Source organism: Seriola dumerili, unplaced genomic scaffold (assembly GCF_002260705.1).
Source record: "Seriola dumerili isolate Sdu_G_001 unplaced genomic scaffold, Sdu_1.0 BDQW01000088.1, whole genome shotgun sequence".
Classification (NCBI taxonomy): domain Eukaryota; kingdom Metazoa; phylum Chordata; class Actinopteri; order Carangiformes; family Carangidae; genus Seriola; species Seriola dumerili.
Genome location: NW_019174343.1, coordinates 4744013 through 4770571, shown reverse-complemented (window position 1 = coordinate 4770571; position 26559 = coordinate 4744013). Strand labels below are relative to the sequence as shown.

Sequence of the window (26559 nt, the reverse complement as noted above, 5' to 3'; positions counted from 1 at the left end):
GTGTGAAATTGCAACTCTGTAAGCTGTAGTTGCTGCGTTGTTGTACTGATGGAAACTGTGGAGGATTTACTTCTAAGATTTCCCTTTGTGTTAAAATGTTTCTCTTTTGTTGTAACTCTGTCACTCAAATGAAGTAAACCTTAGCCCCTTTTTATACAGTTTGTTCAGAACAGGATTGTTGCGCCTGTATTCCGTCTCGCTGTTCCTTATAAAAGATACGATCATGGACTGGGGGGGGGGGGCATCGTTGTTCCAGCAATAAGCCAGCAGTCTGCATCTACCATCAAAAATAAATCTGAATTTTGTTGGATGTATCCTAATTATTTAAGTGATCATGTGCGTCTCCATGTGGTTGACATTTCTGGTTTGGCCTGAAACGTCTCTGAAATTATTATCTGGTTTACGCCCAAATACCTACAAGATGAATTACATGCCCATTAGCCTCAGCTGTACACCTGTTGCGACACGCTCAACTAAGATGCTGACAATTGTAAACATTATACATTACCATTTAGCTTGGCATTTAGCTCAAAGCACTGTGGCAAAGGGCAGCCTCACAGACCAGTTAGCATGGCTGCTACTATCCACTCAACCAGCTGTTTTCCAGAAGCTGTTTTAACTTGTTCATCTTGCAGAGTTCCTCATTTCCCACAACGTGAGCTGAGGTGATATGGACAGATATTGACATTTTGTCAGTGTGATACAAGATTAGACAAAAGTTCCTCCATAAGGTTCCCTCATCTAATGTTTATTTGTTGATTCTTAAAAATGTACCCGTGTTATCTTGATCTCTTCTCTTTTCTGTAATGACACCAACTACCAAATCAAATGTTGGCATGGCAAGTGCACAAAACTTACCACACCCAAATGACACCTAGTATTGTGTGTTGTATTTATCCTTCAACAGAATGGTTGAGCCCAGCCCTCCAGCGCTGCACCTCCTCTCCGGTGGGGATGTCAGCATGGCAGGCGTTGGTGTCAAAGTAGAACAGGAGGAGTCCAGCGAAGGAGGTGGAGTCATTACCAATGACGAACTTCCTAAGACATCTCCCTTGCGTGATTGGTCTGGGAATCAGCCACTGGAGGCCCGCCAGTTGACCCCGCCGCTGTCCCGCTCCCCTTCGGTAAGGATATCACGAAAGGTGTGAAAGAGCGAGAAAGGTTGTTGACAGGCATTTAAGAAATGTGGGAAGTGTCACAGATTAAAATGTCAAGTAGAAAGTGTGCTTTTCCTTATCCTGGTCTGAGGAATTGTCACTTGATGTTCTCTTTTTTTCTTGTCCTGACAGGAGGGCTCTCCAGGTAAGGAGCTGCCTCACAGGCAAAGCCCCATGGGACTGAAGGAGGTCAGGACACATGATCGACCAGAAGGACAATCCAGCTTCAAGGAAGGTGTGTCTAAACTCTTAACGTGGTCTCTTATCCACTTTGTGCTCTGCAGTGTCAGGAGTAGTGTTGACAGAGCTGCCAAGTAATTGTACTCAGACTTGAGAAAGAAGCTGCGTGTATAATGATGTGCACTTTGGTGCCGTGTAAAACTGGAAAAATATCTCCTGTTTTTGAAGTTGAACTCCTGTTATTTAGAAGAGGAACCATGACTGTGCAGACTGAGAGTTCATTCTGTTTTGTTTGGCTCAACCTACCACACTGTTGATATCCTGTTTTGAATATTTTGACAAAATAATCTTAATGCAACATCTACTTACCAGCTTTTACTGTTAAACAGTGAGCTCAGTAAGTGTAAAAAGGTATTTGCTCTAACCATATGATTTACAATTGCTAATGATGATGATGATTTTTTTTAAATATATATTAAAGGATCATTTTGGTTTATTACAAGCTGGGTCTTATTTTAGCCATGTCAGTAGCAGTCATTCAGTCCAGATGTCCATGTGTTGTTTGATTATAGATCAGGTCTAGGTTCTATATTAATACTGTGAAAGTATCAAAGCCTCAGTCCACAGAGAAATGCACACAGCCTGTATTCAGAAACTGAGCCTTAAAACCAGCCGTCAGGATTTCTGTAACTTTGTGATGTCACAACAAAGCAGTCACTGCTCTCAGCCTTGCCCCAAGCCCCGCCCACCTCGACCCACTAGGATTTGGTCTCTCTGAGTGTTTACCTGAAATCTGCTATATATTTTTTTGATCAATCAGAAAACAGTCAGCCAATCAGAAGCGAGGCTCAGAGCCTCCTCTCTTCTGATTGGCTCAGCGATCTGTTGTTACTAGAGCTCCAGAGAGAAGCCTGAGAGAGGAGATGTAAAACTACATTAAAACCACAAATATCATATCACAACATATCTTCTTATGGATCAACACTGGAAAAGTGTAAAATATGACCTTTAGAAGTATTGGATGGATTCCCATGACATTTTGTACAGATTCATGTTCCCCATTTCTGGGATATTGTGGATGATTTTCAGGGTCAGGGAGCTTCTGTCAATATATGAGAGAATCCCTCAGAAGTGAGATGTCTGTCCTCTGAATTGCACCAGCTGAAGTTGGGGTGAATAGCTGATCATCATAGGGACGATTGAGACGCTTTATCTGTTAAACTATGGGGATAATGGCAGACATTTTCAGACAGTCTCTCCTAGAGGCATCTGTAGTGTTGCACTCAGTTGTTCACATGAAAAGTATTAGACATAGTTGTGTCAAGAATGAGAAAAGAGAACTAGATCTCGGAGGGTATTGGGACAAGGTGGTTTCCGTCCAACAAGCACATCTGATGCATGGCGCTAAGACAAACTGGCAAACGTTTCCTGCTAAACATCAGTTAGCATGCTGTTGTTAGCATGTAGCATATGTTCGACCTCAGACACCCCTTAGCGTGGCTGTAAACTCTCTGTCATGTTACAATTTTATAATAAAACAGCATTGTCAGAAATTGCTGATGTCTGAGAACACTGCAGCACCGCTAGAACAAAGTCTGACCAGACAAGAAACGGTCACATGATCAGACAGGTTGTAAACATCATAGCCAATGAAAATGAGGTCCTGTTTGTCTGTATGTGATTATAACTTCAGTCAAAGTATTCTGATGGCATACATTTTAGCTTAAGACAACCTTGGTGAAATTTGGCACAGTCTATGTTTTTGTTACAGCCCTTTCTCCTCAGTGTCTCTGGGTCATATCAGTGAGGGCACTACCATTAGGGGGCACTTTTTTCCAATCTGCACATAGTGTCAGTGTCAGTGTTTATGTGATATGTGATGTGTCGATTTTTGTTCACAGATCAACGCAAACATTTAATCAGATTAATTAAAACTGAAGTTAATGCAGTTGCTAATGTGTTAGACGAGACTCAGCAGCAGCGGCCGTAAAGTGACTTGTATTTGTATCTACGCTTAATTTCCCTCAACAAGTACTCGCCATTTGAAACATTTGTATCAGTGCAGCTCCTCAGTCTGTCTCCCTGCTGCACCTCAGCTTTATTTGCCTCTATGGCAGTCTCTTACTCTCAGACACGTCCATACAATTTTCTCACCGACCGGGCTTTGACGACTCCATATCTTATGTGTTTAAGTGCACTACATTCTGCTGCTATTCAACATTAAACAATGCAGTCTGCTGAAAATCGATGCGCAGAAGTGACGATTTGTCTAGCGAAGTGAAGGTGTTGTTTGGTTGCTGAATGGGCTCGGGGGGATCAGGGTGCTTTTTTTTTTTGTCTGATTTTGTTCAGTCCCTCATATGTTGAGTAAAAGGCTGCACTCCGAGCCGCTCCTGAGACTCTCCCTGCCCTCAAGTCTTTCACCAGCCTACACTCCTCGCCTCAAATTTTTCTCAAATTCTCCCGACTGGCTGACCTTGGATTGTTCTCTGTCCAAATATTGATCCACTCAAACACTCAAAACTTCTCCCAGATGCACAAACAACCTCTGCCCTTCGGCACCTCAAATGCCTTCTTCAATCAGTGCCATTAAGGAGGCAGAGGAGAAGGCTGAGAAAGTAGTTTGGTGTCAGATGGATTTTATTTGACAGAATATATTTTTCACGCCATCAAGTGCAGCTCTGTGCGGTTCTGCTGAGTACCTGTTGTGTCCTGTTAACAGTAATGCCTACCATTGAGAAGCTGCTGAATGCTGACTGGAAGGAGAAACTTCTGGATAAAAGCACAGTGAGGGCAGGACAACTGAAAGGTCAGCTTTCAGACACGACCAACACCTTTATACCATCTCTATAGAATTATTTCTAACACATTTTTATTAGATTGTATAAATGTCTGCTTTATTTTTCTCATTTTCCATGAACATCATTTGCTTTATCAATTTAAAAAAAAAAAAAGTGTTGCATAAGTTGTTGCACATTTCAAAGCAAAGCCTGGCTGTGTGCAGTAATTTGGTCAACTGCTGGTTGCTGTGGAAATTGTTGGTTTCAGCTAAAATCTGTGACAAAAACATGGTGACAAACAAAACGGCACATCTGGAGAAACAGGAGAAGGTGGGGAAACTTGCTCAGTGAAATAATATATATTATTACCAGGCAACAGACATTCACTAACTGACGTTCAGAGGAACCCAGCCTCGATCACCATTGTCCCACACAGGTCTTATATGTGGTGTCGCTGTTATCTGAGCAGCTCTCAACTCTCTATTATTTTTTTCACTTTTGTAGTTTTGGCAAGTGATGATAGTACATCAAGTCACCAAATCATCTGATAAGAACCTTATCCACTGTTTCTCATCTAAACTGTATTTGAATCATAAATGATGATAAGATACTTTTTGGAAAGTGGAACCAAAATATGTTAATATTAGAAAAGTCATAACTGAAGTAACTCTGCTTCTCTGACATGAAATATACTTCATGTGTTTAGGCATTTTTACTGTAGCCTGACACCTTTCACTGCAGCACTTCACAGTGTCCTAAGTTTCTTCCCTGATTTTAAGCAATCTTGATATGACTTATTTAAATATTTTTATTCATTCAAATTATTTTTTATTGTGGTTAAATACTATTTAAATTCTACTTATGTATTCCCATGCCTCTGTAAAGCACTTTGAATTCCCTTGTGTCAAAATGTTGCCATATAAATAAACTTGCCTCGCCTCACCTGACCTCTGACCTCCTTCAGGTACCCCCGAGTCCCTGGCGGAGAAGGAGCTCCAGCTGTTGATGATGATCAACCAGCTGAGCGGTCTGAGGGAGCAGCTACTGGGAGCCCACTCTGAGCAGAGGAACATGGCCGCCCTGCTGCTGGAGAAACAGCAGCAGCAGATGGAGCTGGCTCGACAACAGCAGGAACAGGTGCCGCTCAGAATCCACGCATCTGTCGTCATTGTCATCAAAACATACACACGTCAACTGTAACTTCAAAACAAATTTCTGTGTCCACTCTGGCTTTTTTCTCAGAGAGTGAGGAAGCCAAGGAGTTAAATCAGGAACTTAAAGTCGCCTCTGTTCACTCGTCTTTATGAAGAAGCCCAAAATACTCAGCAAATTAGACAGATGTCGTGGTTGCACACAAGGAGACAACAGCACAGTTTTTATTTGTAGTTCACTTCCGTACGACTGTGTTATATTTGAGTGAACGTTAGAGAGAAAGTGCCACGGTGGAGTGGGAGACTTAAAATGTTAGACTGACGAGACAGCCAGTGAATGCCTTTGCTTCTGGTTTATTTTCAGCTCAGTCTGTACCTTCATATGAGCAAAGTCAAGTTTTGGTTCTTCTGCCCTGTCACTCACTCATCCACTTTCTCCTTTCCACTTCCCCCTTTTTTTTTTAAGGTAAAAACTCAACATAATTTGACATTTTATGACATAACTTTCATTTAAAAGTCAGTGTCATCAGGAGTAACTCTGCTGCCTCGTTCTCATAAAAACACTAGTGACCACCAGCACTGACTTGCAGTGGGACGTACACATGTTGTAGCAGTTTGGAGGCTTATGTTTGACCAGTCGACTTGCTGAGCAACACTGTCGGACTCACGACTCACGCAGTTTAGAAAAAAAGGATTGATCCAACACAGTCAGAGCTATTGTCATTTTTATTCCATGCATCCTTCTTCCCTGTCAAAATCTGGCACCTACATTACCCACAATGCAACTCAACCACGAACAGTGCAGTTGGAGATTCAGGTGTGTTATTGTTGTAGCAACTAATGCAGCCTGGAGCCTCAGACACATATGAGAAAATGGGCTACAGAGGTTTTCTTTTCATTTCTAACCCTTCACCCCCAATCTCAACCGACGTTGACTCAAGTGACATCACTTGAGGCAGCTTGTCAGACTTTGCCTTTTGTGTTGCCACAAAAGACTTTATCACATATACAATAATAATCGAGACTTGTAAAAAGACTTTGGCATGTCAAATCTGTGGCGTTCGTCTTTTTCCTGGGTCATCAAAATAGTCGCCCTCATAAAAGCCACAGGAATCTGAGAAGCTGGACCCTTTTGTTAGTAGCAGTAGCAGCTACGGTCAAAGACCCAAAACTAGAATGAGGTTCTAAAAAGGTTCCTGGAGAAATTCCTGTGGTTGAAAAGGCTAAAACGAGGTTCACTGAGACACATGCTTCAGTCTTAGAAATTTCACATATCAAATTTTAGTCTCAAAAAGTTCAACAGTGCAACAACTGTACACATAATGTGAACTTGTATGACTTAAGGCTAATTTAATAAACTGTCAATTTTATAGAAACATATATTTCTTTAACATTTCTTTATCAAATATACTGTATGTATACAAGTATATCATTTAAACATGATATAAATATGTAGTTATACCTTTCAAATGTCAATCCTTCAGTATGAATGCTCTGTTTGTTCATTAGTAACTTCTGTGTGAGTATGAAATCTGAGCAGGTGATATGTTTCATAGTCATACAAGCTTCAGTGAAATGCATTCAGTGGAGGTTCAAGCTAAATTCCTGAATGAAGACCTGATCATGGTCCGACCCACACTGTGTGCACCTGTGTGTGTGTGTGTGTGTGTGTGCCACTTAAATACATGACGTTTGTGTGAAGCTGAACGTGTCTTGTGTCTCAGATCGCCAAGCAGCAGCAGCAGCTGATCCAGCAGCAGCACAAGATCAACCTGCTTCAGCAGCAGATCCAGGTCAGCTCCTCTCAAGACCTTCACCTTCACGTCTTCATGTATCACAGCCAGCAGCACCAACATTGGTTACCACGTCTGAACGAGACGTTTCCTCTGCAGCTCTGAATCCTGTGTTTCACACAAATGAGGCTAGAACTTTTATGTAAGGTGTATTTGTCCTGCCTTGTCCCAGCAGGTAAACATGCCCTACGTGATGATCCCGGCTTTCCACCCCAACACCCAGCCCCTCTCGGTCAGCTCTGACCCCCAGATGACCCTGCCACTGCAACCAATCCCCTGCAAGCCAGGTCAGTCATTGAGATAGCAGAGGTTTACAGTGGCTTACATTATACTGTGAATCCAAGGTTGGAATGGCAAAATTAAGTTTAAAATACATATATAACATGCAACATAATACTGTATATATCTACAATCCACACATATTTCAAATGTATCTTCTGTTGCATTGTGGTCTAAAATAAAAAGCTGTTATTTTTTGATACAGTGTCTGTCAGTGGCTCTCTCACTGGGCATACAGAGTGAATACAGATTAATGATTTAATAGAAAATGGACTACTACTGCATTCTGCCTGTCCTCACATCTTAAGTCCACCACTTGCACTGTGAAACACAGTCGGTGTTTAAGCTAAATGAGTTTACGTCCAAACATTGCACAAGTTTTAACTGAATATTCCAGAAAATCAGTAAAAGAAATTTGGACGCATTGAGGTATAAGAGGAGGGGGATGCAACAATATGAGGTAACTTAAAGGTCCCATATAGTATGAAGGTAGATGTCCATGTGTTGTTTGATTATAGATCAGGTCTAGGTTCTATATTAATACTGTGAAAGTATCAAAGCCTCAGTCCACAGAGAAATGCACACAGCACACAGAGATGTAAAAACTATATTGAGATGGTTTTCGGTTCTTAAAAACCACAAATATATCTTCTTATGGATTAACACTTATTAACACATATGGACCTTTTAAAAGTGACCAAGTGAACAAAAACGATGTGAAAAACATGATGGAAGCATTTCTCTCGTGTTAATATGAGTTAATATAAGTTACAGACTCATCAAACAGATGTGATGATTTCATCTGCAGCAGTTTGAGGCTGGCTCCTTTGCTGGTGCTGGAGTTCGATGCTCCACTGCGCTACCAGAGGTTTTGTCAAAATACGAAGTGCCAGGTGCTGCACTGTGCCCTTGCAACTGGGTCATTATGTCTGAAATGAACTTTCAAAATCATAGAAAAGAAAAATTGCAATTCTTAGGTGAATCTACCCCACCGTCCCCCACTACCCCTTACAGCCAGGAGCTACACTATGTTGATAAGGTTGTATTGTTCCAGGTATCGCTGAGATGATTAACTATGATCCTCGAGGGTGCGTTTGAGTAACAGATCTATGATTTTTAAGGCTTATCTGGCACAAAACACTACACAGTGGTTTAATATTATATCATCAGACAGGATTTTACATCTCTGGAAAGTTATCACCGCAACAATGACTTTATCTTTCATCGTAACATATGTGAGGTAAACAGTAGAATTACTTATAGTACAAAACAATCTACCAGCAAGGTATACTTGCACATATTTGATTAACAAACACATTGTGTGAAGTCAGGTTGAACTTCTTTTGTCTGAACACAATTTTATATTAGTAAACATGAGATTAGGTAATCTGTGGATTATGGTAGCAAAATCCGTTTCTGTTTGCACCTAAAATCAACTCAAGATGTGTCTGATCAGTCATGTTCTGTGTTCGCTTGAGTCTGTCTCTAGTTTTCATTGTGATCTTTTAATAATCCTCCAAGGTTTCTCTCCAGTGCTGAGAACACTGGGGTTTGTCAGTTCTTTCATAGCCTTTTCTCACAAACCCTGTTATATAGGAAGAATGAATACTCAATTTATCTGACAATAACTGTGTTCTCTGAAGGCCAGAAACTTTGTGCTGAAAAGTCGTCACCATTAGTGCAGCTCTAGTTCCATGGGCTGCTGCCCGTGCTCCAGCGTCTTCTCACGAGTGTTTTTGAAACATAAGTATATTTGTGCTCTTCAACCGAAGGCCTGTTTTATAGAAAATGGAAAGGAGTCAGTGAGACACAAACGTAGACTTCAATTGAACAATATGGTTGATAGCACCTTTCATACACTTGTGCTTGTACAGTTAGCAGGCTATAGAGGGCATATCTTAAAAAGCCACAGCATTGTGCAGTCTTGCTTTCACGAGTCTTAATAGCTGTGCTCGTGGCTCACCTTGCCTTTTATATCTTTTCAAACCTGTCTGACACAAGGTCAGTCTTTAAGACATTGTAGGTAGAATTTGAGGATAGCCATTCATTTGCTTTCTTTATTTCAAGAAACATGTGCATCTGTGTGTGAGTGCCTCAAAATGTTTTCACAGATGAATGTAAAAAAAAGAAAATAAAAGAAACGGTAGGAGGGCTGTTGGGTTGTGTGGAAGAGGTGAGCTGTAGCCAAAAACCTGAAGTTGTCTTTTCTTTGGTGTTATGGACAGAGTGAAGCCCTGTGCTGTTTAATTTCATGTTTGTAATGTGTTCTATTTGTTTGCTCATTTGAATATCAACTTCACTATCAATTGGACGTTGTACTTCGGGGAGTTTCCCTGTAAATCCAAACCAAATGCACCTCATTTTTACCCATGGCGAGAATCATGTTAATCCTGTCGCTAATGAAATTCTCTGTTTTAGAATGTTTTTATAGGACTGTCAGGTTTAAGTTATCAAATGTGAAAAACATGCAATTTGTTAAAATTTATCTGAACATATCCAAACATAACCTAATCCTGAACCATTTGTAGAATTGGTGTTTTTTTTCATTCAAGCTAACACCGAAGTCCTTATAGGCAAATCTCACCTAGGGGTGGGTGATCGATTTTCTAACGTGGACGATCTTACTTTATGATCTACTTTTCGGATGAATTGTACATAGCGCATCATTAAAAGTCTCTATATTCAATATCAAAAGTTCAATCGTTTCTAACCAGCCCATTGTAGAACGGTGTAACAGCTAGCCCACTAACTGCAGCTGGCGACGGCAGGCCTTGTTCTGCTCTGCAGCCTCAGGGAGTTTTGTGTAGCTGCTCATGAACCAGTTCTCCACCTGAGCAGAACAAGAACCACAGTCACCAGCTGCAGTCCAAGATGGTGGAGTTACAGTCTGCTGGCAGGGAAAGAGGAGGTGGGATGGGCAGGAGCTATCTGGTCAGCGGCAATTGAACTTTCGATGAAACACTTACATATAGCACCTAATAAATAACAGCGCTGTCCATAATACTCCACATGAACTGAGCAAAAAGTTAGTTCTTTGGGCACAGTTCGTAAACAGAAGACGGAATTGTGGACGAAGAGTAGTAGTGAGCAGACAAACATCGGAAAGAAGCATCAAAGTGGCAGAAATCACAACTTCTGGACATGACTTTCACAATAAGATCAGAGTGAAAACAGGATGCAGATTTTGATTGTGGATTGTGATTCTACCCGACAAGATTTTCATATGATCTGTTTGGCTCGCCCACCCCTAGTCTCACCACTCGGCAGCCATCTTGGCAACACCCCTGGGCAGTTATCACCGGCTAACAAGACCAGGCCCCTATCTACATGAATGAGAGAGCTATAACTGCACTTTCAATTGTCACCTTGGCGTAAAAACTGCAAATATAGAATCACCAGTCAACTGTAAAATAAAAAATTAAAAAATCTAAAAGTTTGGTGACAAAAATAAGGTTTAAAACACGTATGGTTTCGCTTGCATCAGTGCAACAACATCATTTGCTTTATATGTTTCTGTTCTGACCTGTTATATGATTTATGTGGTTATTTATTTCATAATGTTTTTATTTATTGCTTATTTATCTATTATTTATTCATTTATGTCTTTTGGGTATCCATAGTGTTTATGTAGCAGGGACTTGGTACAGCCACTTTCTGTATTTAACATTTGTGCACCAAGCCGAGCAAGTGTGCTCAGACATCTGAATCTGTGTTTGCAAGTAGTTTTGATTCAGAAAACTTTACATCTTCCACAGCTGTGGACTATCCCATGCAGCTGCTACCAAACCCTCATCCCACCCCCGTCAAGAGGAGCAGTGGTTCCTTCCGACAGGTACAGTATCACTGCAGCATATGGATTTTGATGTCAGCCATGTAAATGTATATCTCACGTTGACAAACTAATTTCCCAACTTCTGGAAACACAAACATTAGTAATGCTTACAAATACATTGCAGAGTTTATATCTCCAAAATGCAAACATTGTGTGGGAAGAGTGAATTATGACAGTGTGTTTGCTTACTGTATAGTGTGTGTGTGTGCGTGTGTGTGTGTGTGTGTGTGTGTGTGTGTTTGTGGTTGAAGTGATGATAAAGAAAGTGAGGCTCTCCAGATTAAACAGATAATGCACTTTCTTGGTATTTTGGAGGCTGAAAAGCATTCGGAATACACCACACCCTCTGTTCAAAGGTTTAATGTGTGTGGTACAGATGTGTGTGTGTGTGTGTGTGTGTGTGTGTGTGTGCAGCATGAACTGTATTTGCACGGCTTGTTCTCAAGCAGAGATAGAGCAGTACAGCTTAAATAAACAAAAGGGGAGAGAGGATGAGGTGAACATAAAGACAAAAGACCAGAAACGCTACAAAGGTGTGACAGATGCGCTCCGACATGCCAAATCTGCCGTGCATAGCCGGAATACATGCACAACCTCGCCCTTTACAGTTACGCCTGAATGTGTGTAAGTGGCCCCACCCCTCTCATCTTGCTCTCGCTGTGTGTTTAGGAAGCCAGTCAACCCTTGAACCTGACCTCCAAGCCGAAGGGGCTGGAGCTGGGGAAAACACCCAGTCCACAGAGCCTGGAGCTGGGATCGCTGGGGCTGCAGGGGGCCTACAGACCCAGAGATCTTCAGAGAGAAGTGTCCCACAGTCCGCCACGATCTGCCCTCAGTGAGTTCCACTGAAGTGGGAAATCATGATCACAAAGGAGGAAAAAAAAACTGTTGTGCTCTCATAAGCTTCTCTGAGATGCTCAAATCAAAGTTGTGGTATTAGACACCCTCTGCATTTCTGTGTTGATACAGTTACAGGGTTTGAACTGCCCTCCCCTGGGCCAGTGTTGTGTTCATGCATGAGGCCTCCCTCATGCATACACAGCAATTTCTTAAAGATACACTGTGGAGTTTGTGACCACTAGTAGTGCTATGGAGCAATGTTTTTTTTTTAGAGTGGCTCCCCATTTTGTTTGAATCTTTGTGCATGCACACAGGTGATGTTTTCACACTATTCCATTGATTGTCAATTGGTGTGTCAAGTAATGGAGCCATGAGCCAACAAGAGCAGGGAAGAAGAAGACTGTTGCATGGGTGCAAACAATATAAACTATTTCAAATTCTTCCAAAAAACGGCTTTGCAAATGTTTTATGAGGAAGGGAATGCATTCAGAGAGTTGATTTGGCCTCAAGGACACACGGCATGTTTTGAGGAGTAACACTGAATGAAAACATAACTGTGTTTACAAAAACATCCTTAAAGTCACTGTGTGTAGTCCTTCAAATTACTCCTAATCTTTCAAATTGTGCCAATAGCACTGGGAGGCACAAAGTCAAATCAAGCCAAAGTCGAGCAGTTTCAAATTCTACACATACCAGCTTTAAAGTAAAGATAAAAGTCATGTTGTTCTATTTGTTTCATCACTGATTCACACCACAGCTTTTATCTCCTACCTCTTTCCTTCAAAATGTCACAAAACAATGCATTTCACATTTCTAAGGCATAGTCTATGTAAAGCTGTTAATAAAGGGGAAGTTAGCACTAGCACAAATAGCAGGTGTTAGTTAATAGATGAATTAGAGAGGGCAGTTTACAGAAACTCAAATTCCAAGAAATAACCCACAGCACCACCCCCAGTGTTTGACTGACTCTGTGCCAAGCACACATACCACAGTAATGGTCGCTTGACAGCAAACATGCAGTTAACGTCAAAGCAGCAACTGTGGGTCATCACACTGAAAAAGCTTAAGAAGCAAACTGAAGCTGTTTGTGCGCACATGAAAAACTTTAATGTACAGTGGTTTAATGAACAGTTGCCTAATCTTTACTTTGTATTTTTGAAAAGCACATTTCATCAAAGCTGCCTCTTCACTTTTCTCTGTCTAACATCATTTTCCTTTATCATAATCTTGTTCCTCATTTTTTTGTTCTTTTTCCTCCTTCTCACCCTGTGTCCTCGTCATCAGGTTTCCTCGGAGACGGTGATGTGGTCACCCAGGCCATCCATGATGCACAGCAGCTCCTGAGGGGCCACAGCAGCGGAGGGCGAGAGAGGGAGCGAGACAGGGAGAGAGAGAGAGATGGCGGGGGAAAGATGGTGAGTTGATTCTCAATATACACAAAATGAATGCACACAGTCACAAGGTTTGTGAGCCTTTTCTCACATGCACATTATAAAGTAAATGTTGGCAAATGTCTGAAAAAGCACCTGAATTACTTTTACATTAAAGCTGTGACAGCAATTTTACTAATTCACACCTTTCCGTAACACTTCCAACATGGCACAAATCTGAGTTGAGTAGCGCAGGATAAAACATGCACAGAGAGGAAGTAAATACACATTTCACACTTTTACCTGAGGCTTCTTCACATCTTTTTTTCACATCTCTTTTTTCTTGATGGTTTTACCCATTATTCCTCTAATTTTTTTTTTCTTAGTTTTTAAAGGTCGTCTCATTACTCCTCTTAGAATTAGCTGATACAGACGTCCAGATTCACACAAATATCACATTTGTGTGAAATTGAATATGCATCTTATCTTAATGGATACATAAATATTAAGTTGTGTCTACACAGAAAGTATTTCCGCGTTTTTCAGTCATCCGTCTCACGAGTCTGTGTATATTGCGTTTTACTCACACTAACATGAAGTGGCAAAAACTGCAGTTCCTCTAATGACCACTAGAGTCTGGCTCCAACAGTGAGTCAATCCCCATAGACTCCCATGCTAAAATGTCCAACTTTACAGCAGAAATAAACATGTTTATAGCCTGGTTCATTGAACAGTTTTGGTTTCTATACCTAATTTCCTCCTCATGGCAACTACGAGGTGTGAATTTTTATATTTTTATCTAACACACCTATTTACATTTTATTAAGGCTTCAAGTTCTGCATAATTTTAGGGCGTGATGTTTTGAGTGATGGGTGGGTGAGTGTATGTTTGCCACAAACCAGGCAGGCACTGTCAAGATGGCAATGGCGGAGCAACTCACTCTGAGCTTCAAAACCGCTCTTCAGAAACCTGTGGGTAATGTCACGGAGGCTTCGTCCATCTTTATTTACGGTTTATACTAAACACACACGGGGCACTGGAGCAGTTGCTGCTACTCTGCTAACGTGTTGCTCATGCTAGGCCTCCTGTGTACTGTCTGCACCTACAGTTTACTACTTGCACAGTCATTCAGATCTTCAGACAAACACGTGCAGCCTATGTGTCTGTTTACTTCAACCTGCAGCAACTGATTTTTTGGCCATTGGGGGGAAGCAAAAGCTGTGAGCACAACACTTATCAATAGCCGTGTCCCAATTCAGGGGCCGAATCCTTCGGAGGACATGGTCTACGAAGGTGTAGCCCTTTGTAACGAAGGCCGAACCAAAATGAGATGGTCTGGTGGAGGATTTTCACTTTGCGTCACTAGCTGTGCCTGCCTTTACCGTTGCATTGTAAAGTGTGGCTCCTGTCGCCTAGCAACCTTGACAAAATGTAACCTTTTTTTCACAAACATTACTGGCGAAGCAATGAATCTTGGGATAGGTTGGGCCCAGGAAAAGAAGGCCGCATTTTTCAGCTGCATTTGAAGAAGCCACCTAAATAGGAGAGCCTGGTCTTCAAATGCAGCTTCCGAAAGATGCTAATATGGTAAGATAGTAGCAGACAGGTGTTTATTTACATATCCAGCAGTTACATAGCAACATTATCAATTACTTGGAGTTGTGTTTGTGTCCACCTGATGAATGTAACTCCAGTATTTTCTCTCTTTTAGCTCTGTTTTTGGTCTCTACCAACTCCCGAGGGAAATATCTGGGTCTTTAGTTGCTCAATGCTCCACTATGTTCACCATGCTTAATATGAGGCAACAGTCTCAGTCTCTCTGTCTCTCTCTCTCTCGTTCTCTCTCTCTTGCTGGCTAACATGTGAGGGTCTAATTAGGGGTCAGAGTCAGGTTTAGGGTTACAGGGAGTCATGTACTCCTCCTGAGGATTTAACTGACGGAGGATTGTCCTGGCTGTAGTATATACACACACACACAAGCATATTGTTTCACCTCATTATTTTAGGTGTTGCCCTCTGGAAAGTACTGAGAAGTAAACAGACAAAGAAGTTATGTCTCTGTTGTTTCCATTATTAGTAACTGAAAAGGAGCTGCCTAGTCAGTACTCCCTGACAAAGATGGTATCAGATGCTGTCATTCTACTTTTATGTGCCACTCTGAAAAAGTACAAAATATTGTTTTTACTGCACACACAGACTTTAGTGGGCCTCATGAATCTTAGTTTTCTATGTAGATGTATTTATTTCTGAGTGCTATTACAGACTCTTTTACATATTTTATTTTAATTACATATTTCATCTGGAACCGAATTATAAAAATCCTGCTTGTTATAGTTTGCTTTGGTTCCTTTAAAAACTGTCTTCTATTCTAGTCTTGGTTTTCCTTCTTTGAGGTGGCTGCAGCTTTGGTCCCAGCCTCATCCTGGAGCAACAGCTGTTGCAGCCTCACAATACCACAAAGGCCTCAGTGTGGCATTGACTGAGCCACCTGCCCTCTCTCTTTGTCCACAATAATACTGTACTCTGCAGCTCTCCTCCTCTACTCCATTATCCTGCTCCATCTCGCCTGTGCTGCTGCTTTAACCCCGATACTGTTTACTGACCTATTTTGGTATTCCACTCCACCGCACAGGGATAAATAATGTTTTACAGCACGCGAATGAATGATGGATAATACACCGATGGTGTGATAGTTGTGCAAATGCAGAAGTTGTTACATTCCCATCTCTGCCTTTTCTCCTTCACCTTTCCTCCCTCAAACAATAAACACCATTCTTCCTCCTCTGTAGTGTTGTAATCCCCTTTCTTTGCATTTACAGCCCTGCATTTAAACAGCAGCTGATATGGCGAGCGTGTCGTTTCTTTACCTTAAATAGCTCTACGTGAAACACATGCGTGTCTTGAACACACCCCGTGGACATCAGGTCATCTTTTTACTGCAGTCGAAATTCAAATCATCGCTTTGTGCTCGAGTGTGAATATTTGTTTGCCCTCACAGCATGTCTGACTTCACCTGTCTTTGTCTTTTTTATGTGTGCAGGATTATAAAGATTCTTCACACAGTGAGAGAATCTCTCACTCCGAGCGGGGTGAAGACAGACATGGCCTGCCGTCCACTGAGGACCACCTCAGCAGCGACTCTGAGGGTAGGAGCCTGTTTGTTTCAAAGGCAGTATACTATACTGTTTTATTATTGCCCCCCAGAATATCACATTGACATTTAGGTATCCAAAAATAACTTCCACCACCACCTCCAGATTCAACTGTATCAAAAAAACATCAACGACATGAAGTTTGGAGTTTAATGAGAAACTGGTGCAAACATCAGGATGGAGAATGTAGGTGGGGAAAGTGAATCACAAGTGAACAATAGGATGTTTGTGGGAGAAGAGAACCTTTTAATGAGTAATGCTTAATAAGCAGGTGAGCTTAAAGATATTCACCAGTTTTAAGGGTGTAACAGAGAAAGTTTATAACAAGCGGTGTACCACTCCTTGGGCTAGAGATTTATTTAAGGAGGAATGAGTAACATATGCCAGCTCCTGGTTGGTGTGGTCCCCTGAGTGTAGCCCTTTTTTTTTTTTTTTTTTTTCCTGTAGGTGCCCTGCCCGTTTCGGTCCCAGGCAGCTACGCTGAGGCCCGGCCCCCTCCCTCCTCAGGCCACATCAAGAGACCCATGAATGCCTTCATGGTGTGGGCCAAGGACGAGCGCAGGAGGATCCTGCAGGCCTTCCCTGACATGCACAACTCCTCCATCAGCAAGATCCTGGGTGAGCCCAGCGCTGGGTGGGGGTGGGTTTCACTCTGCGTCTCTATTCTGAGACGCTGCCTGGAACACGTGAGGGCACATATATCCACCTGCCTCTCCAACCGGACACACACACACACACACACACACTCACACACTCACACACACACACACTGGCCTGAATCCCTTTACTTGGACCAAACATTTACATTCCTTTCTGTTGTGGAGAGTGTTTGTGTGTGTGTGTTTATGTGCAACCACCCTTCACACACACACACACACACACACACACACACACACACACACACACACACACACAGACATGCAGAAGTGAATACACACATGCATGCCTATTTGCATATCAGTAATATTTGTGTTTTAAACACACAATTTTTAATATTAGCTACTTATCTCTCAATGTATAAATCCCTGTTTTCTCCAGTGTTCTCTACAGTGGTGGGCTGATTGAGATCATGTTTATGCCCGTTTTCACATCAGTTAGTGCACAACCTAATATCACACCTGCCTGTTTGAAGATGTTTTAACCACACCTTTACCCAGAGAGGCAGAGCTTCACTAATGAAATCATCTTTGACTTGGCAACAATGAAAACACGCATTCTCATCTGCCACGATGAATACAGTCCAGTTGAGTCTGTTTGGACTCCACTCTATGTGGTTAAAGCCAGTCTCAATTTTGTTTCTTCGTACCTCACCTCGCAGCTGTGACGAGGCTCTCTCTCTCTCAGTCTGTGTTCATGTGTGTATTTGTGAAACATCACATCACTCGTGGCCCAAGAACCGTACCAAACCCAAGTCCGCATTTAGCCAAGAATGATGTAAATGTTCTTTCTCTTTTTCCATTTTATCAATCATGCTCCGCTAGGTGACCCCTGTCATCCTGTTTACACAGGAATCCTACAGTTCAGGTTTGAAGTGTGGTCAATTTGGAAAATTTGCACCAACATTTGCAGAGATGTGATGGTCTGCTCGTAGTTCAAGCTAGCAGGTGTGCGGTCATCCCAATGGCTCCGAAACGTTTTAAACATAAGATTCATTTCAGTAGATAAACTTAGGCCTCAGACTCGAAATCTTTTATTTGTTGCTGGTTCACAGAAAGTAAAAAATAAGGTTGATGTTTTTATTTATCAGTAACTGCAACAAAAAAAATTGGATTGCTCAATATAAACTAAAAAGTCAACAACTTGCAAATAATAATGCACCAGCTGGAAATTGAACACATTGTTCCTTCCTGTTCTACTCTGTATTGAGAAAGCTCTCAGGAGACATATTTGTTGTTTACTGCTTGCGGTGTGCAGTCACTTCATTTTGAAGTCTTCTCACAACCGCTGTGACTGCTGTTCAGCAAAAGTCACTTAGCATGCTCTCACAGATGTATTGAGTGATATTTTTGAGACGGTGAGTCAAGTAAGTTTCAATTGTGACGTCAAAGTTATCACAAACTGAAGTAAAAGGTTTGGCAAAAGGACTATTATCCTTTTGGCATTTTTGCCTTTACTGGACACAGACAGGAAACAGGGTGAGACAGAGGAGCATAACATGAAACTGATGCCCCCCGGCTGGACTTTGCCATCATATTGCACGTGTCCTAACCACGTGAAATTACTTTATTTTAACTGAAAAGTAAAATAATGTATTTGAAAGATAAGCTTTAGCTTTCGAGTGGTACGTTTGAATTTAAACTAATTATAAGGTGACTAAAAACAGACTAAGAACTGTCAAAATCTGAGAATGACTCGTTCAAAGCTAACACACGAATCCCAGCCAAAACAAACAGATAAATGCAAAGCTAAATAAACATTTCAACCACGCTCCCTTGCCAAACCTGACTGAAACCAGCTAGAGAAATGTGTTTTCACTCACCGCCTCTGTGCTCATGTGTCTTTGTCTCTTCAGGTTCCAGGTGGAAGGCCATGTCCAACCAGGAGAAGCAGCCTTACTATGAAGAGCAGGCGAGGCTGAGCCGGCAGCACCTGGAGCGCTACCCCGACTACAAGTACAAACCCCGACCCAAAAGGACCTGCATTGTGGAGGGACGGAGGCTGAGGGTGGGAGAGTACAAGGCCATGATGAAGAGCCGCCGGCAGGAACAGAGAGCGACCTACACACACAGGTAGAAACCAGTGCGCGCACGGAGGCCGACGTGATATAATGTGAGAGAATTTGTCCCTGGCATACAACAGTGACTATTCACTCAATTAACAAGAGTTTGCTCTGCTCCTCCACACACTGTAGACAATGTCTGCAGCTCCCAGAGCAGTTTTTTTTTTTTTTGTTCTGAAGACACAAATAAAAGTGGAGTATTGATACTGAAGCTGGGCTGTTTTCAGTCTGTCCTTGGCGATGAATAGCATCCCTCGCCATTGTTCCCTCCAACTCCTCCAGCTAGTTAAGCTGGAGGAGTTGGAGGTTGGAACTGTTAAGAGTGGTTGGTTTTTAGTGTTTTTCTGTTTGTGTTGTTTGTTTTTGCATCACAGACGTCACACCGTCCTCTCTTTTAGATTCTCGTTAGAGACAAAACCTTAAAATCAGAATTTCACAAATTCAGTTTTGGATTTCAGTTCTGATCCTTATTTGGGAGTTACAGAGATATTGCAGACGACTACATTTGCATTTGTTGTTTCTGGTGTCTTGTGGGTTCAAGCTGATGTGTTACTTTTGAACTAATATTTTTCTTATAGTCACACTGAAACATTTAAAGTTGAACTGAAATTAAAATGAATTCAAGTCAATGAGAAAAAACCCACTGTAAATCATTTTGGTGCAATATTGTCTCGAGCGGGCACTGAAGAGTTCAACACGGGGAAATGTTGACGTCGACTACCAATTGCTCTGTCTCGTCACTTGCCATCAGCACAGCTTGACCCATGGAACAGAGCTACCATTAGCAAGAGCCCTGCTTTGACATAATGTGGGACGAAGGCAGTACTGAGTGGCCAGAAAGTCACATGTAGTGGTAGTCGGTGCTAATGTCAGCAAGCTAGGTTAACTAGCTTTGCAAACTTAGCAGCACAATCTCCTCGATGTTATTTAACACTCAGGACTCTCCCAGGTAGTATCGATCATAATGGGTTCATGTTATGATCATCAGATGTAATGATTTTGTTTCTGAGAGGTTATTTTGGTGGATGTCTCTTAATATAATTTACAATATAACCCTAACCCTAACATTCAGCCTCAGTTCCTGTGGAGAAGCCAGTCAGTGCTGATTTTGTCAATACAACATGTCGCCATAGTTGCTGATTACCCTAACCCTAACCCCACCCCTCACACAGTAAACTACACCCTAAACTTTAGCTTCCATCCTACATTTACGGCAGTTAAATTTTTCCCATACGTTTTTGTGTAGAGGCTTGTACCACTGACTTTTAATAAAAGAACTAGATATATGTTGTTAATCTTTTGTACCGTAATTTAACCAGGAGAGTTTCATGTCCATCCAAGCCGTACAGGTGCTTCCCCTAACACTGTCTGTGGAAAAAAATGAATGGACTTCCAGAACCAGAGGCACCTGGAATAACTCCTTGCAACATGTCACTCACTTACTGCCGTGGGGAACACACACCTTGAAACTCTGATCATTATAGTGTATATTTCCTTGCACAAAAACGAGAACTATAATTTTAGTTCAAATTCATTGATACATTAAATTAACAGAAAGACTGCGTGTGGTGTGTACATTACCCAGACTTCACCACCTCCATCATATGACAGATAAATATCTCTGAACACTCAGGTTGACTCATGTTATCGTCGTATTTTTGTGTCTTTTCAGTCAAACGGAGCCTCAGCAGATCCACTACTCCCACAGCGATGGCCAGTACCCAGGCAGCACTGGCTCAGTCTCCGTGGCAACCATGCCCTTTCACCCCGCGTTGCTGGAGCATTACCTACCGCAGGTCCCGCCCGCCCCGCGTCGAGCGGAGGGCCATTCCACGCCCACTTCCCTGTCCAGAGAGAGAGAGAGAGAACGAGAGAGGGAGCGACCTCCCTACAGCGAGGGGGAGGAAAGCGATGGGGGAGAAAGGAGTGAGGGAGAACTGGTGCTCCTGACAGACTGAAGGGGGGGGAGTGGGAGAGTTTAAAAAAATTTAAAAAAAAAAAAGGAAAATGGAGGCGAGGGATGGGAGGGGCGGTAGCTGTGGAGGAAGGGGTGCTCCTTGTTGACTGACAGTCAGAGAGGAAGAATGGAGGATGAACTAAGGAAAACAGGGAGGGAGGGAGTTGTCACTGAATGAGAAAATTGCTCCTCTGTAAGGAAATGTCACACTCATTCCCTTGTCAGTTAGCACAGTCTCCAACAAAACCCTGCCCCACAAACACACACACACACACACACACACACACACACACACACACACACACACACACACACACACACATAAAAGCACATTAACTCTTATCTTACTAATTTCCCTTAATAGACATCATGTCACTTTTGTTAGAATACAGGAGCTGAAGTTTTAATGTATGAGGTTTATCGTGTAATCCCTTATGCTGCGAGTTTCCTCCCATGTTGACTTTAGGCAAAACAAATGGCCCACAGGGATTAGATTCACCGGAGGAAAGTGTGAAAGGAACCATACAAATTCAATACAATCATTATTTTCACCTGTTCCCCCACTGAAGGACCTCAGAACAGCTGAGTAACCTCTCTCTGTTTGGAGCAACAGGCCTATGATTGCACTGTATATCATCTGTGTGTCATTATTGCCCCCTGCTGGTAATGGCTGGTAATTGCTGAGTGAAGAGACAGGAGCAGAGAACCTGTCTGTTCATTTTCACTTTAAGTATCTTACTTTTGCTAAAAATCTCACCCATGTAACTCATGGCTGAGATTGTCAGGGTTTGACATTACACAGGTGCTAGGCTATTTAAAAAACAGCATAAATGACAAAGGAAACATGCTGGGTATCAGTCATTGCTTCATGTAAGATTAATGGAAAATTGTGTTTGTCACCATTGACAGAGTAAATAGGGATCTCTCACTGCACCTAATGGTTTTCAATCCAATACCAATGAAATTATTTCGAAGAACACCTGTCGTTTCCCAGACAGTACATCGAAAATCAAACCCTCCTCTTCCTCGCCCTCCCACATCACACTGTTCACTTGAGCTGTGCTGTGTTATGCTGTATTTGTGTGTCTAACCCTCTTCATAGCATGGTGGGTTGACCTCAGCCTGACCTATTTTTTATACCTCTGTGTTTGCTTCTTTGAGTGTTTATTGATTGTCGTGTTGAGCACCTCCTATCTGTGTATTCAAATGTCTTGTTTTTTTTTTTTTTCTTTTGAGATGCAGCCCCCCGCACCACCGCAGAAAATATCCAAATTGTTTTTTTGTTTTTTTTTTTACCTTGAAAAACTGCTTTTCAGGAATTGTCATTTCTTGGTACTAGTGCATTGGGCCTCGTTCCAAACTGACATCTGTCTCAAATTTCCTGAATGTCCTGCATTGGAATTTGTTTCAGATTTGAAGACTGAAGGTGAAACTAAATCACATTTTTGCAGTGACAGATCAATCAGTATGCTATAAATCTTCAGTGCAGCTGTCGTCTCATTTCATCTTTTACTTTCCTGTTCCACAAACATCCAACAGACAGGCAAATCTGTGTGTTTCACATTGGAGAGGGAGCTGTTGGTAGGATGTACTTGAAACCCTCCCTCTCTTGTGGTGGATAAAAAATGGAGAAAATGTCAAGTGATGGTTATGTGACAACATTGCCCAAAGTGAAAAGAAAACTCTGGTCAAATAATGAGAACACAGACACCTAAAATATTCACAGGGCCTCAATACATCATTGGTTACAGTTATATTATGATCTATTTAAGCACTTGGGAAATCCCTATACTTTGTTCTTTGAGATTAAGGCGGCATTCAGAGATGGATGTAATTCCTTTATGATGGTTGATTTAGAAATTTTTGCTGAAAATCTCAGTTTTTAAAGCAGTACAAGCTTATACGATTAATATGTGTACTGTTAGCAGTGTGGGCTGACGTGTTGATTTGTCTCCTGCTGCAAACTGTGTTTATGAAAACTCAAGTAAGAATACAATCTTGAGAGTGATTTAATTTTGTTTTTCTTCATAGGAAATGGAGAAATACTTAGTTCCAATACTAAAATACGGTTACCTAAATGCTACTGATGCTAATGGTTTAGCATACGCTGTGTTAAGTGCCTGTAGGTTGATCAAGTAACTTACAAGCTTTAAAGTCAATGTACTTGCTTAATTTGTAGTGTTATGTCACAAATTGCTACAGTTTAAACAACATGTAAAAGTGCTAATAACTAGCCACTTTACTACTTTCAGTATGTTTAGCTAGTAGCATGCTACATAGCTAACACCTCTGGGCACATGGGTAGTTTTGGTGTCTTTGTTCTCATGACTCAATGAGTGTGTTGACCAACAGGACAATGTAACGAAAACTTAATGTACTTAAATTACACTGGGGTCAATCCACCTTTAGCTAACCGCAAGGTCGACAAATCAGAATGGCGGGAAAAGACAAATTTCGGACCTTGGGGTTGGGGCTGTGTAGAGTAAAGATGTTGGCTTGTGTGTACAGAGACGAATATCAGAGGAAAATGTTTATTATTTTGGTGGAGACATGCTGCGGAGTCTCCTGTCGTTACCCCTGCTGATGTAAATATAGAAAGAGACTATTTTGTTTATAAGAGCTTGTGTAATTTAAAGGTGTACATTTCTCTATGTTTTCAGAGTTGTGTGTGTGTGTTTTTTCCTTGAAAGATAATAAATTGGTTGTGTTAATTGTGTTTGGTATAATTCTTTATAATAAGTATGTGCATGCGTGTCAGGGTTGTGTGAATCTCCCCACAGTTCTCTGGGTGGTTCAGTAATTACTTTGCTCCATAATTCAGGTCTCCCAGAGGACTTTCCCAGGGTAACGCAGCTCTTTTCAGCTCATGCCAACATTTACACATTATATCAGCATGACAGCATATTCTTCCATATTGTATTTTTCCCTGTTATACAGTTTGTCAGCTGATAGGAAGCAGGAGACCTTGTGAAGTGGATAGTTTAACTCAAACACAGCTGAAACTAATGACGCTAATAACGATGTCATCGGTATTGTGCATGTTGTCCCACTGGAACAGACACACCTGAATGGAGCACAGCTGTCATTGGTGTTGGTAGTTAAACCTGTGATTGTGGAAGCAAAGTGGTTCAAGGAAACATGTGATGCTTGATAGATGAAAACACTGTGAAGAGAAGAATTTCAGTCCTGAAGAACAATGAGAAATGTCATTCAAATCATAATATAGGGAGGCAATGGAGGCAGTTTGATCACAAGCATTATGCAGCATTACATCAAAGCTTGTAAAATTACCCCAGAGCCGAATCAACACTTCTCTGATAGACTCGACAAAACCTGAGGATGAGACGGCCCAAAGAGCCAGGATTAGCTGCAGGGCTCCTGTAGTGGACTGAGCCATTTTGGACAGGTGTTCATATTATGATACCACCTTCTGATAAGGCACCAAAAAGGGTTTCTAAGCTGTGATTAATGGCTTTACTAATGGTTAATAAATCATTTACTTATGATTTAGAGATCATTTGTAAGCCATTAATGAGAACAGCATTTGGGTTGCCAGGTTGTGTTGTTGTTGTTGTGTCGTGTGCAGTCGTAAATGTCAGTATGACATCAACAAAGGGTCATGGGATTGCAAATTTCTAATGAGCCATTAGAAAAAGTTAGTCAATCACATGTATTTATAAATGTTAATAAATCAATCATGAGAGTGATTTAATAATTTAGAAATGGATTTTGGTCCAGATGTCCTGTGGCCCAAGAGCTCATTACAAGGACAGGCAAAGTGTTGTGCTGGTGGAGGTTTGTCCACAAATATGGCGACCCAAAGTTACTTTTATGGCTTATAACTGGTAAATAACACATTAGTAAAGTAAAGACGTACTATCGATTAATAGATCCATTAATCCCAGTTTATAAACCCTTTATAAATGGTGCAGTACAGGAAGTGGTATCCATATTACTGTGTCTATCCCATATTGTCAATCTACTATCAGAGCAATGACTTGTTTAAGTTTTAGATTTACATAGGCTCAGTTACTTAAGAACTACTATGGAGCATGAAGTGTTGAGTATTAAATAAGTTAATTCATTCTTAAATAAGGACACACAAATAAATTATGTAAAATATGAAACAATAATTTATGAAAATATTTAAGAAATTATTCAAACTCAATTCATTAACATGAAATGTTATTCTCATATTTCATAATTTATTCTAAAATGCAAATTTTAGAATAGGAAAGTTTTTATTAATTTTTTTCATACTTGGTTGCATTTTTTTCCCCAATGACACTTTTATTCACTTTTTATGCCCTCTCACATTTCAGCCAACCCTGTGCCTCCTCCCTTTCTTAAGCTAGCAAGCTAAACAACTGCAATCAGATGGCCAGTTAGCACCTGTTAGCTAGAGCAAAAACAATGTCAAAGTGATGCTGAATCAACTCTCAATTTAGCTGAAAAAAGCTGCACATGCTACTAACTAGCATGTGGCTAAAAACCTAGGTTGAGTTGTGAGATTTGATAATTAATCAGCATCAAAGTGAAGAGTCAGCTTCATTATGACTGTGTGGGAATGATTTGTTCAGATTTGACTGACATTAGCCAGCCAATGCAAGCAACAGCCCACAGCTGTCAAATACTGATAAAATCCTGATTGATGCACAGAAACATCACTGACATAAATCTCTCCACTGCAACGACCAAAACTGTTGTAGAATAGCATGTAGTAGTTGCATGTAATTCATAGTAAGACGCTGATTGAGAATATAACTTTTTATGGCCTGTCTCTTTAAAAATTTGGTGATAGCCCTGAAAAAGCCACTGTAAAACCTTAGGGATCATTGTATTCATTGGTAATAATCTGCTGTGTAATGCAGATGTTCACATTGTCACTTTCACAAAATGCTGGTATCTGCACTAATGGTTTGATTCTTGAATGGTGCTAACTCAGTTTTTTATTTGTGGCTATTAAATATAGCAAGGTAATGATGTGAGTGTGTATACAAAAGAGGCAGATGTGAAGTCAGAGACATGAAAAGTTGTGTGTCTAGCATGTTGGAAGTCATCACCATAGTGTGTCAGCCTGTGTGTGTGTGTGTGTGTGTGTGTGTGTGTGTGTGTGTGTGTTTTGGCAGGATGTCCTTCAACAGAGGTTTTTGCCTTCCTTCCTCCTGTCAGGGCCAAGGCACAGGGTCAGCTGGCATACAGACACAAACAGAGGAGAAAACTGGAGAGTCAACAGAGGACAAGTCGGATATTGGTAGTTTCATGAATTCCCAGCACCTCTGACACTGTGAAAAATCATAAGGAGACTCAGTTGTTTTTTTTGTTTTTTTAAATCATTTTATATATTT

The 26559-nt window shown here is 41.3% G+C and overlaps 1 protein-coding gene across 2 annotated transcripts; it reads left to right on the top strand.

The window, feature by feature from the left end:
- The first annotated feature begins 908 nt into the window (after positions 1-908).
- sox13 (SRY-box 13) lies at positions 909-21212 on the top strand. 2 transcript variants are annotated; one of them, XM_022745239.1, is made up of 13 exons: positions 909-1124; positions 1290-1392; positions 4060-4146; positions 5082-5254; positions 6993-7061; positions 7237-7348; positions 11096-11172; positions 11842-12007; positions 13297-13427; positions 16424-16529; positions 16983-17153; positions 19048-19264; positions 20927-21212. In XM_022745239.1, the coding sequence occupies exons 1-13, from the start codon at positions 909-911 to the stop codon at positions 21210-21212; spliced, it is 1914 nt and encodes a 637-aa protein (XP_022600960.1). The 2 variants fall into 2 exon arrangements, with proteins under 2 accessions (XP_022600960.1, XP_022600958.1); XM_022745237.1 differs by having other exon boundaries at positions 7234-7348.
- Positions 21213-26559: the final 5347 nt, after the last annotated feature.

Coding starts and splice junctions, on each gene's coding strand:
- sox13 (XM_022745237.1), top strand. CDS start 909: ATGGTTGAGCCCAGCCCTCCAGCGCTGCACCTCCTCTCCGGTGGGGAT. Junction 5,255..6,992: donor CTCGACAACAGCAGGAACAG/GTGCCGCTCAGA, acceptor CTTGTGTCTCAG/ATCGCCAAGCAGCAGCAGCA. Junction 7,062..7,233: donor TGCTTCAGCAGCAGATCCAG/GTCAGCTCCTCT, acceptor GCCTTGTCCCAG/CAGGTAAACATGCCCTACGT.